The sequence below is a fragment of the Primulina eburnea genome, chromosome 17 (genome assembly GCF_022965805.1).
Source record: "Primulina eburnea isolate SZY01 chromosome 17, ASM2296580v1, whole genome shotgun sequence".
In the NCBI taxonomy this organism is placed as follows: Eukaryota; Viridiplantae; Streptophyta; class Magnoliopsida; order Lamiales; family Gesneriaceae; genus Primulina; species Primulina eburnea.
In genome coordinates, this window is record NC_133117.1 from 17,623,994 (window position 1) to 17,637,384 (window position 13,391).

General features: G+C 35.8%; 1 protein-coding gene across 1 annotated transcript; it reads left to right on the forward strand.

The window, feature by feature from the left end:
• The first annotated feature begins 11,390 nt into the window (after nucleotides 1–11,390).
• LOC140817913 (uncharacterized) lies at nucleotides 11,391–11,882 on the forward strand. The gene has a single exon (XM_073177705.1). It carries the CDS (start codon nucleotides 11,391–11,393, stop codon nucleotides 11,880–11,882), a length of 492 nt encoding a protein of 163 aa, XP_073033806.1.
• The last annotated feature ends 1,509 nt before the right edge of the window (nucleotides 11,883–13,391 follow it).

Below are 13,391 nucleotides of genomic sequence, written 5' to 3' on the forward strand. Positions count from 1 at the left end.
TCCTCATATCCCTTCAAGTCTTGTTTATAAATTAAGATCATTTCTGCTCGTAATGACATTTGAACTCCAATGGATTGTGAAAGCAGCACACATGTTCCTCATCCTTCATGGACGCCTCAAAATATTCAGGGATTCAAGGAAGATGCTGAAGAATGCATCTTTAGAAAGGTTATGTCCATTTGGATTACAGCTTACTCCATCCAATCAGTCAATGAGGGAGAGTTCCCTGATTCTGCTAAGCAGAGATCAATAGCAAGGAAGCTTAAGAGGCGTGCACACATTGATCATTTATCCAAATTGGTCAAGGATGATGTGCTGAGCCACATGATGCTTTTGAAGGAATGGCACTTGCTTCAGAGGATGGAAAATGCCCAAGCCTTCAAGAATATTAGGAGTCATGACTTGAATAATTGGTTGATGTTGTAGCAAGATGTCGTAAGTAGTAGTCTAAGTAGTGTTCTATGGCATTGATTTTATTCTCAATAAAATATCAGTAGTTGTCCAAAATTGTCTCTTTTCGTTACAAACACACTGATATTAGATGAGCAGCAAATAACTGATAATAATTAACAAACTGATAGCAACAATATTGCTCAATTTAAATCAATTACACCAAAAACATTGCGAAAATAAGAAAACTTATTCTCAGACAAAGACTTTGTAAATATGTTTTCTGCTTGTTGATCAGTAGAAACGTATTCCAGACGAATGTCCTTCTTCTTCACATGATCTCTAATGAAATTATGTCTGATATCTATGTGCTTTGTTCTGGAATGAAGTACTGGATTTGCGTGATTGTTATAGCACTGGTATTGTCACAGAAGATAGGTGATTCAGAGGCTTGAACTCCATATTCTTTAATTTGTTGTTGCATCCACAATATTTGAGAGCAGCAGCTTCCAGCAGCAAGGTATTATACTTTTGCAGTAGACAGCTATGGAAGTCTGCTTCTTACTAAACCATGAGATCAACCTATCACCAAGAAATTGACAAAAACCACTTGTGCTCTTTTTATCCAGTTTGAAACCTGCATAATCGGCATCTGAATATCCAATAAGATTGAAAAATGAATCATTGGGATACCATAGGCCGACATTTTGAGTGCCCTTAAAATATTGCAGTATGCGCTTAGCAGCAATGTAATGTGACTGCTTAGGGTTAGATTGAAATCTTGCACAAATGCAAACCGCAAACATAATATCAGGTCTACTGGTAGTAAGATATAACAATGAGCCAATAAGATCACGATACTGAGTTAACTCTACTGAAATTCCATTTTCATCCTTTTAAAGTTTAGTAGATGATCTCGTAGGAAAAGAATCAGCAGAGCATGTTTCCATGCCAAACTTTTTCAGTAGTTCCTTAGTATACTTAGCCTGATTTATGAAGATTCCAGTATCAAGTTGCTTGATCTGCAGTCCAAGGAAGAATGTTAATTCTCTCATCATGCTCATTTCAAATTTTTCATGCATTATTTTAAAAAACCTTGCACAAAATTTGGGGTTAGTTGACCGAAAGATAATGTCATCAACATAAATATGTACTAACATGATGTGCTTATTCTTAACTAAAGTGAACAAAGTCTTTTCTACTGTGCCGATTATAAAATCATGATTGACTAGAAATTGTGAGAGCGTGTCATACCAAACTCGAGGTGCCTGTTTTAAACCATACAGGGCTTTGTCTAATTTAAATACATGATTCGGTAAGAAATGATCAATAAAACCTGGAGGTTGTTAGACGTAGACCTCTTCTTGCAGTAGACCATTTAGGAAGGCGCTTTTCATGTCCATCTGATAAACTTTGATGTTCTTGAAAGCAGCAAAGGCTAAAAATATTCTGATGGCTTCAAGCCTTGCTACTGGGGCATAGGTTTCATCATAGTCTATCCTTTCCTCTTGTTTGAGACTTTGAGCTACCAGTCTTGCTTTATTTCTGAACACAGTACCTTCTTCATTTAGTTTGTTTCTAAACACCCACCGGGTTCCACAACTTCATTTCATTTAAATTGATTCATCTCTTCTTGCATAGCTTCGATCCAACAGAGATCCAGAAGAGCTTCTTCAATTTTCTTTGGTTCATCCTGAGAGATAAAAGCAGCATGCATATATTCATTAATCATTTTCCTTCTGGTTTTTAATGGAGCTGCTGGATTACCAATAACTAAAGATGGAGGATGAGATTTTTTCCAGAAAAAAGGGTTTAAAGAAATATCTTCCTGGTTTTATGGATTCGAATCTGGCTCAGCTAAAGCAGTAGCAGGTTCGGGAATGTTCACTTCTGGTTCTGGTATATCATGTGTCTGAACAACTGGTTCTACTAGAGGAATGTCTGATTCTGTATTTTCAGCATCTTTAACACTAGGTTCTGTATCATCTTCACTATTCAGTTCCAGATGAATCCTGTCTAACCTGTTACTTAGATTTGACACGTTAGAAATTCCAGGAGCACTGTTATCTTAATAAAAAACAACATGAATAGATTCTTCAACATTAAGAGTTCTATTATTGAAAATTCTGAAAGCTATGTTTACTGCTGAATTTTCAAGAAAGAGTCCAGCATCTGATTTTGAGTTGAATACATACAAATAATTTTTTCCATTATTGTGCACAATGCATTTACAACCAAATACATGAAAATAAGATACATTAGGCTTACTCCCTTTCCGTAGCTCATATGGAGTCTGATTATGCTTCTTATTTGATCATAGTTCTGTTTTGTGTGTAACATGCTGTGTTGATTGCTTATGCCTAGAAGCGCTGAGAGATGTCTGCATCTGCTAGCAGCTTCTTTAAGAGTTATGTTTCTCCTCTCAGCCACTCCATTTTGTTGAGGCATTCTGTCAGCTGAATATTCATGATGAATGCCCTGTTCATCCAAATATATCTCAAGAATCTTGTTATTAAACTCAATTCCCCGATCATTTCTGATTTTAATGACTGAAATTGATTTTTCATTTTGAATCTTTTTCAAAAGCTTGATTAGGAGGCAACTAGTTTGATTTTTTCTAGCAAGAATTATCACCCAAGTAAATCTAGAAAAATCATCAACAAAAACAAGTGTGTACTTCATCCCCCTAAGCTCATGATAGGGATTGGACCAAATAAGTCCATATGCAATAATTCCAAACATCTTGAAGTTGATTTACTACCTTTATTCTTGAAGCTAGATCTCACTTGCTTACCAAGTTGACATGCATAACATACATGATTCTTAACGAAGTTTATATCAGGCAAACCATCAACTATGTTCTGCTTCTTGAGGTTATTGATTGATTTGAAGTTCAGGTGATTCAATCTCTTGTGCCATAGCCAATTTTATCACTAAGGGAAGCAACTAAACATGTAGGAACATTAATATGATCTTTATTCCATGAAACTTTGTATGTGTTGCCTTCTCTTTTTTCAGTTAATACAATAGACTCATCAGCATTTTTAACTGTGCATATGTGCTTCTAAAAAACTACAGAGTAACCATTATCACACAGTTGGCTAATGCTAATCAAGTTGTAACAAAGATTTTCAAATAATAGTACATCATTGATATTAACGTTACAATGGATAATCTTACCCTTACCCACGGTTTTACCTTTTGAGTTGTCAACAAAGGTTATCTTTGGTCCAGTACAACTCATTACTTTGGATAGTAGATTCTTTTGTCCATTCATGTTTCTAGAACATCCAATGTCCAGATTCCATGTGGAGCTACTGATTTTGGCTTTCCTCTCCTTTTCCTACAAGCACAAATTTTAGTATCTGGTACACAATCTATTTGGGTCCAATCCTTATCAGTCCTTTAGGAACCCACATTTGTACAATTCTAGGTGATCTTGTACTTCGGGTATCCAAAGAGGTGTGTGCAATAGAAGGTCTGCTATTTCTAACAGAATGCATCTTAGAATGTTGTTCTTCCCTTCTAGTTTTTGTTGTTTGGCATGTATTTCTTCTGAACAGGTCTAGAATTATAGTACTGGTAGTTCTTAACCTTCATAGAGGGTTGTCTTCCTAAGTTGAATCCTCTGCTGGATCCAGAACTCTGGTGAACTCTTCCATTAGTTTCAACATAACATAGACCATAATGCTTCCTTTTGTTCGTCTGATCTACAATCCTTTCAACTCGAACAGTTGGTCTGCTGTTTCATATACCACACTAGGTTTAACAAAATGAATGTGTTTCCCTTTGCTTGTATCCATTTCTGGCTTAGTACTTGTTTCGGAAGTGCTTTCACTATTGCTGAATCCGAGACCACTTATGTCACCAGATTGCTTCATTTTCTCTAAAGAAACAGAAGACTTGTTTCATGCATTTACCAGAATAGATAACTTTTGATTCTCAGACTTCATCGTCTGGTAATCTACATTAACCCTGTCATTCTCAGTTCTTAACTTACTCATCTCAACTTTTAAATCATTGCAGCTATTCTCTTGCAAGCAAGCGAACTTACTGACTTGATCCTTTATGTGTAGATTTTCAATCTTAACTTTCTCGAATGACTGAGAAAGTATCGAGTACTCTTCCATCATGTCATGCAGTGCTTTAACCAAATCAGTTCGTGTAAATTCATTCGAGTCAAATTCAAATACCTCTACATATGTCAAGGTGGATTCAATGTCTGTCATGAGACATTTGATTTCTTCTGCATCGCTATCAGTAGAATAACTTTCTGAGTCAGAAGACTCAGAACTGGAATCCGCCCATTTAGATTTTCTTTCCTATGCAATCATATCTTTGTGATCTCTTCTAGATTTCTTGCCATTCCTCTTGTATTCCTTTTTCTTCTGATCATCTTTCTTTGGCTTCAGGCAATCTGCAATGAAGTGGCCAACTTTTACACAATTGAAACATGCCATGTCAACAGATGGTGAATCGTTCTTAAAGTTTCAGTTAGGACCCTTGTAAGCTTGATGATTCTTCTTCATGAATCTGGAAAATTTCTTCACAAATAGAGACATTGCATCGTCGCTGATCTATTCAGCAGTCTTCTCAGATGTGCTTTCAATGGTAGTATCAAGTGATGTATTTGGAACAACTGCAGCAGTAGCAACAACAGTAGTAGTAGCAATGAGAGCCTTGGTTGGTAGATTCGTTGAGGGATCCTCTCCGCTTCTCACTTCAAGTTCAAACTCGTAGGCTTTTAAGTCTGCGAACAAGTCATGTAATTCTAGTTTGTTCATATTTTTAGATACTCTCATAGCCATAGTTTTTATATCCCATTCTCTAGGTAAACCTCTCATAACTTCGAGTGTTATTTCTCTGTTGCCATATTCTTTCCCAAGAGCTGCCAGCTCATTAACCAAGCTACTGAAACGTTCGTGAACCTCATTCAGAGTTTCTCCAGCTTTCATTTTGAGATTATCAAATTCTGCATTGCTACAGATAGTTTATTCTCCTTCGTCTGTTCATTTCCTTCACAGATTTTGATGAGTTTTTCCCAAATCTCTTTAGCAGTAGAACACATCTTGATCTTACTGAAGATATTTTTGTCGAAAGTTTTGTAGAGAATGTCGTTCGCAACATTATCAAGATTAGCTTTCCTTTTATCTTCTCCAGTCTATTCACTTCCATGCTTCTCAACCATCTGGGTTGCTCCCTCAATAACATCAACAATGTTAGACTTGAAGATCTTTAACCGACCACATGTGATGACAAACCACATGTCATCGCCTTGAGCTGCAAGATGAGCTTGCATCCGGATCTTCCTGTCATCAAAGTCTTCTTTTGAGAACATGGGAACCTTTCTGAAGTGTGCCATATCTATTCTAAATATAGAACAAGAAAAATTTGCTCTGATACTACTTGTTCAGGATCGATATAGAGTTTAGAGGGGGGGTGAATAAACTCTTTCCTTTGTTGGTTGATTTTGAAAAGGGTGCCAGAATCCTGTAAGAGATTATAGCTTATCTTGTTCAAGAGTAAGTCCAGCATATCACAATAATAAGTCTGGAAACGATCAAATGGAGTACGGTGATACACAATAAAACAGTAGGCAGTAGAACAGTGGTTGTTTCTGGAAGTTCAAAGATACAATCTTCTATGTCTCCCCTTCTTCTGTTTTCAGAAGGTATCATTAAAAGACTTTGGATATTACAGTACAACACTTGTACACACCCACTTCAGTGGGGCTTACCCTTAGCCTACTGAAACTTTTATTTACACAACTCATTAAAAACGAATACAACAAGGTTCTGGAAAAGAATCTTTTCCAGTTTACAAACTCTTCTCAAAGATGTAGCGAAGTTTTTAGCTTGAAGAGATTTTATGAAACAGAAGCACAAAATGATATCAGAAGATCGGATATTGATAGTAAAGTGTGTGCTGCTTTTCTGTATGTTGAGCTTTGAAGATAAATAGTTGAAGATGGCTCAAACTCACGTTGGAATAATCGTTCTAGATAAAGATAATAACGTTGTTTTCTTTATAAGATTGAACCTAATATATATATAGAAAACTTAGAGTCCAAGGTCTATATTCAGAGACGGCTTCTGAGACTTCTGAGCAAGATCAGCTTTAGTACCTAAAAGCAGTCCTGCTGAAAGCTACGAAACAATCAGTCTTGTCTCCTACCAAAACTGGTAATGAGCGTTTGATGTCTTTGTTCAGCATTAATGGTGCAATAAATACTCGTACTAGATAAAGTAACGGTAACATTAAATATAGTAACGATCAAGTAAAAGTCGTTAAGTTCTGATCTTGTATAAGCCGAATTCTGCTTCTATTTATTTAAGTTGGTAAGTACTCGAAGAGTACTGCTTTGTTAAGGCTATACGAGAACTTCTGCTATATTATCTTCTGGTTTTACTAACGCGATCTACTGGTTTTGAGTCTCATCACCACAATTAAATTAATTCTATCATATCGTATAGTATTTTCCTTTTTTTAAACCCAAAATGTTCATCAACTTACCAAATTTCAATCTTAAAATCCCAAACTCACCTACTGACGCTTAGATTCTCAAGCTTAATATTGATTCATCATATAATTCCCTTGATTAACATCCCTTATAACGTTATAACCTAAGATATCCCAAGGTTCTAAATATCCTTTCGGACCCGAATCATCGAAATTCCAATCATTTAAACCATTTAATTGCTCATTGCTAAATTAGTCCCCAAATTCTTTAACAATTGCAAACTTAATTCTTATTTTCCTCAAAAATCATCTCATTTGATCCTTACTTTAAAAAATTCCTACAATTAACCCATAAGTTTTTGACATTCTTAAATCCCTTCTACGGGTTTCCCATAACATAAATTTCGATAAATTTAAACTTATTTACCCAAAATCAATTCCTATAACCAATCTTACCTTTCATCAAACTTAAAATACCAATTTATACATTTTCTTACTTCCAAAGATAATCGCAATTTTCGAATCATTATTACTTATGAGAAATTCCCAAATATTAATTCAACTAGTAACCACGAATCGTAAATATTTTCTTAGAAAATCTACGTGTCCCAAAGACATTCATAATATTCACGATTAACTTATGGCCCAAAAGTAGAACATCAATACTAAAACCCAAAAATCAAAATAGTACAATTCCACCACAAAGCCAACATGCGTTGGAATCAAATACTTTATTATTTCATATCGTATCACGTATAATTCCAAAGCATATAAAACATATATTATCATGAAACTATTAAACATGCGACGTAAACATATAATTCATTTAATCATGCAGGTAACAACATATATATCATATAAAGCATGTAAACTTCCAATTTGGGGCTTGACGACTGAGCTTCCCGACACTGATTGTGGCACAACCCTTTACAGGACATTTGCTCTCATACCAACTGAAACGTCTGCTATTCATTTTCTTAAAACGTACGAGAATTTTTTTTTTCAAAACCCTTACTAGGATCGGACGAAATTTTGCATAAAATAATTAGAGTATTTTTTACGCCATTTTAAAATAACCCAACCAACTGACATTTAAAAAAATCCAAAGGAAATAGTTTAAAGCAAAAAATCGTCAAACTTTTTACTAACCTAAAAACATTATTTGAAAAGTATAGCTGTAATGCCCGAGAATTGGATTACCGTAATCTGAATTGATTTTGGGTATAATGACCGTAATTTAAGATTAATCTGGAATGATTTATTGATCAATTGACATGATTGAGGTTATACAAACTTGAATTAAGAAGTCGGGCATCGTTACATTCTAATCCAAGATGTTCAACCGAACATCTAGAGATGTTCGGCCGAAAATCTCAAAAGAGACGACCGGCGCATATGCGCGAGAAAGGGCGCGCATATGCGCGAGCACTCCAGTAGGTCTCGCGCATATGCGCGAGATGAAGCGCGCATATGCGCGCGGCATGCAAACTCAAAACTCGCCACTTGCCTTGCATGCAATGTATCAAGGTATATATATATATATATATATGGAATGAACGAAATTCATTCAGATTTGGCCGAGGGAAAGCTTCGGGGAAAAGCTATGTTCGTGATTTTCGAAATTGATTTTCGAGCGAACTGTCCGTCTGATTTTGAATCTGAACACAGCACCGTGTTCCTCTTGACACAGGCTACAACGTGACGTAAGTTTTTCTACGTTCTGACATGATTTGAAATTATGATATTGCCAGAATTGAGTAAGATTCATATATGATGTTCTTGTCATGTTAGACATCATAGAATCAAAGTTAGATTGAAGAACGGACTAGTTTTGTAATGGTTATGATTTTTGGAATCGATTTTGACTGAGAATTCATATCAGATATGTATTGTTATTGAGATTATGACTGGTATCGATATTGATTATGAGTTCTGGTATTATATCCGTGATGTTTGGACTGACGGGATTATCGAGACAATATTGTTATGCCGTCGAAACATCAGTTGAATGAAATTGATCAGAGTCGGTATTGATTTAGATTGTATTGATATACCGTATGTCGATTGACATTGATCAGATTGTGTTGTGATTTGATATTGATCAGAACAGGTATTGAATTGAATTGTGTATTGATATTATACCTATTCAACTGTTATTACCAGATTGGGAATGGACCGAGATAGAGTCGGGACTTCTTCTTCTTCATCAGACCGAGAAGATAAATGTATAAATTAATGTTGAGTTGGGATTGCACAACTCGAGGGAGGTTTGACTCGAGTTTCCCTAAATCATATACTTTACCTTATTGCATTGATATTTGCATTAAGTTGATTGATGTACTTGTTCTCTTGATATTAGATGACAGGTATTAGACGAGTTATCTTGTGACAGAAGTGCCGGATAGTGGTGGTATCGCCACGGCACATTGCACGATGTCTCAAGATAGGATATTGGCGATAAAGCTACAGTCCTTGACGGTTAGGTCAGGACAATGGATGTTTGGTTATATCGAGTAATGGAATCTATTACGGAATTCGATATAGGAACACCATATTTGGTTATATCGAGTAAAGGGTATTGGAATTCTTCTGTTACGGAATTCGATATAGGAATACCAGGGCACTGGTTATATCGAGTAATAGAGATTATGGTTCCATCCTTTACGGAATTCGATATAGGAATACCACATCTGGAAACCGGGATCCCTAGACTAAGATTGAGTCTAGTCTAAAACGTGGAGTCACGAGCTTGAGTGACAATTATATTGATTGATCTTGATTGATGTTGATTATGTTCCTGAATATGGTTCATGTCCTTTTATGTTCCGGATATTGGTACATATTTAGAATAGAAATTATTCTTGATATTGATTATGTTCCTGATATTGGTACATGTTTAGAATAGAAGTTATTCTTGAGATTGATTATGTTCCTGATGTTGGTACATGTTTAGAATAGAAGTTATTCTTGATATGGAGTATGTGCCTGATATTGGTATATGGTTAGAATAGAAGTTATTCTTGATATTGATTATGTTCCGGATATGGGTAAATGTTTAGAATAGGAATTATTCTTCATATTGATTATGTTCCTGAATAGGACACATGTTTAGAACTTGATTTAGTATTATATTGATTCATGTTCTGATTTGATACATGTGAGAATTATCCGTTATATGCTTTTATATTGTTTATATGATTGCATGTATACATGATTTATACTGAGAATGTAATTCTCACCGGAGTTATCCGGCTGTTGTCTTGTCTGTATGTGTGCATGGCAACAGGTGGGATAGGAGCGGGGTCAAGACGAGAACGAGGCTGGATTAGATAGCGTGGAGATCCGGGCTTCAGAAGCAACTTAGGATTCAGCACCGACATGTAGTTGAACCTAGTTGGATTATTGTAGATGACATCAGATTTGTATGTTCATGTTTAACATGTAATTTGATTTTAATTACATTACTTTTCCGCTTTTCATTTTAAAAGAAAAATTTTAGACCCTGTTTATTATGAATGATTAAATATTCCTAAAGACGATTAAGGAATGGATTAGCGTCCGGGTCCCCACAATAGCTCATACTATAACCTCTCAAAAACCACTTATAAACATAAATAAAAGTCATAAAATATATTTAACATAATCTTAAAATCATAATAAATAACTAGTGTGGAAAACTAGCGTCGGTCATCGAGTTATGTGCACCTTCAATCCAGTCAGATCAACCATCAAGACCTCATGCATCAATCACACCTAGTGAATCTAAAGACTCAACACACCATAATCTTGATAACAAGTAATACATATACAGATCACATAAAACAGTAAAAAATACTTATACTTAAAATATTGTTTCCATGAAGATGCATAATTTGTAAACATAACATTTTCGTAAACATTTTCATGATGCATAAACTTTAAATAAAAACATTTTCATAATGATACATCAACTTTAAACATAAACATTTTCATATAAACATAAACATATTCATATCATCATATTCATATTCATATTCGTGTTTGTTGAATTCAGATCGTGATTGTGACTCATATACATAATAGTATTGTGTGATGGATCCATCTAGATAAAACCACAGTACTGGGCGGCGGGGATACCAGCGACACTCTAACCCGTCAACTGGGCCTTGGCCAACGTATTAACATATTAATGTATTCGTATCCATATCCATGGAAACACGATCTTCGGGCTCCCATTGGGACCATAACCCTCACAATATCTCCAATATATCATCATATTAGTCACAATCCCTTCACGTCCTTCAACATTTCGTATTTCCATCACTTAATAAAAACGTGCATATAATATCGTTTTTCTTTTAAACGAAGCATGCAAAATATATTTTAAATTTCAATGTTAAATCATATAAATTCATAAACATTTAAAAATCATAATTTAACGTATTAAAAATCATAAACTTCCATAAAAATTTTAAAATAAACATTTAACATATTAAAAATTCGTAAACATTAAAAATAAACGTTTTAACATTTAAAATCATAAAAAGTCATGAAGGGTCAAAATGCAATTAATCAGAAATTTTAAGGGGGGATTGGGTTTCAAAGTTTCTATTCCTTCCGGTGACCAGATGAGCACGTCTAGTATTGTGAAGAATCTGGAGCTTCGTTTATTTAAAGATGTTCGGCAAGATCTTATCGTACTCCCTATGCCTGAATTTGACATCATACTTGGTATGGATGGGTTATCATCGAATGGAGCTTCAATAGATTTTCGTCAAAGATCAGTGTCTGTTCGACCGTCTAATGGGAAATATTTTGTCTTTGAGGTGGCGGGGAACAAGCAAATGTCGTACATTATCTCTTATTTATGTGCGAGGAAACTTCTGAGACGAGGATACCATGCTTTTCTAGCCTGTGTCATTACATCAAATTCTCCTATCAGTCAGAAATTAGATGATGTTGATATTGTCAGAGACTTTCCTAGTGTCTTTCATGAAGACGTTTCTGGCATTCCACCTGATCGTGAGGTGGAATTTTCTATTGAGTTGATGTAGGGCACTATACCTATTTCTAAATCACCTTATCATCTAGCACCGGCTGAAATGAAAGAATTAAATATCAAATCCAAGAAGTGCTAGACAAGGTTTTTGTTACGCCTTAAACGCATACAAATCTCGAGGATGAGATTAATGTTTTTAATGCTGTAACATATCCCAAAGTTTTTGTTTTGATGATACCAAAACTTGGCTTAAAAATGTACTAATGTTTTATATTGAGGCATGCAGGAAATTAAGAACAAGGTTACGTTCGGAAGATCCGAAATTGGGTTCGGACGTTCCGAAATGTTCGGAAGATCCGAAATTTGGTTCGGACGTTCCGAAATTGTGCCAATCAGAAGCAAAATAGAAGCTGTTCGGAAGCTGCGAGGAGCAAGTTCGGACGTTCCGAAGACTGGATCGGACGTTCCGAACACAAGCAATCAAATCACTTCAATCCGGAGACAATTTGATCTGACTAATTGATTGAGTAGATTTCGGACGCTACGATGGACATGATCGGAAGCTACGAAGTGTTGAAGATTTCAAATCTCCGGAACGCGGGAATGTTCGGACGGTACGAACTGGAGTTCGGACCTTCCGAAGTTGTTCATACACTGTCTGAAAGAATTGTTCGGAAGAAACGAAGTTTGATCGGTCCCTCTGAAGCATATGTTCGGACCCTACGAAGTCAAGAACGGAAGATCCGAAGTCATGCCAGAATTACGCAAATTGATTTCAATCACATCGGAAGTTCCGAAGCATAAACGGAAGATCCGAACCTTGGCGTCCAAGACTAGTATAAATAGGCCTTTGAGGATGCATTCTCATCCATCCCACTCCATTCTCTCTTGTCTCTTACAAAGCTTTATACTATCTCTTGTGTGCGTTGATTAAAAGAGTTGTAATATCAAAAGAGTTGTAGAAAAAGAGTGAAAGTAATACTCTCGAGTGGGTTGTAAAGTTCGTGGCTATCCTTGGAGCCCTCAAGGCCAAGTAGACGCATCGAGGCGTGGTTGTAAAAGCTAGCTTGGAGCTCCTAAAGCCAAGTCGTTATAGTGATACCTCGATCCTCATTGAGAAGGGGAGACGTAGACGATTCTTCGTCGAACTTCCATAAACATCTCTATCCCTCTTTACTTTACGCATTTACTTTATTGCATTTAAATTACGCATTTATTTTACGCACTTACTTTACGCATTCATTTATCATATTTATTTGTGATTGTCCCTCAAGTCTTCCGCTTGCAATTTTTGCAAACTCGTTTTAAAAACGCTAAAGGGCCTTAAAGAACCTATTCACCCCCCTTTAGGTTCTTCAGTTTTTATTCGCCCTAGTTATTTTCTGTGGGGCGTTTGTGAAGAAGAAGGATGGTAGTATGCGACTCTGTATCGATTATCGAGAGCTGAATGGAGTCACTATCACGAATAAGTATTTGCCAAGAATTGAAGACTTATTTGATCAGTTGCAACGAGCGTCGATATTCTCGAAGATTGATATTCGTTCTCGATACCATCAATTGTAGG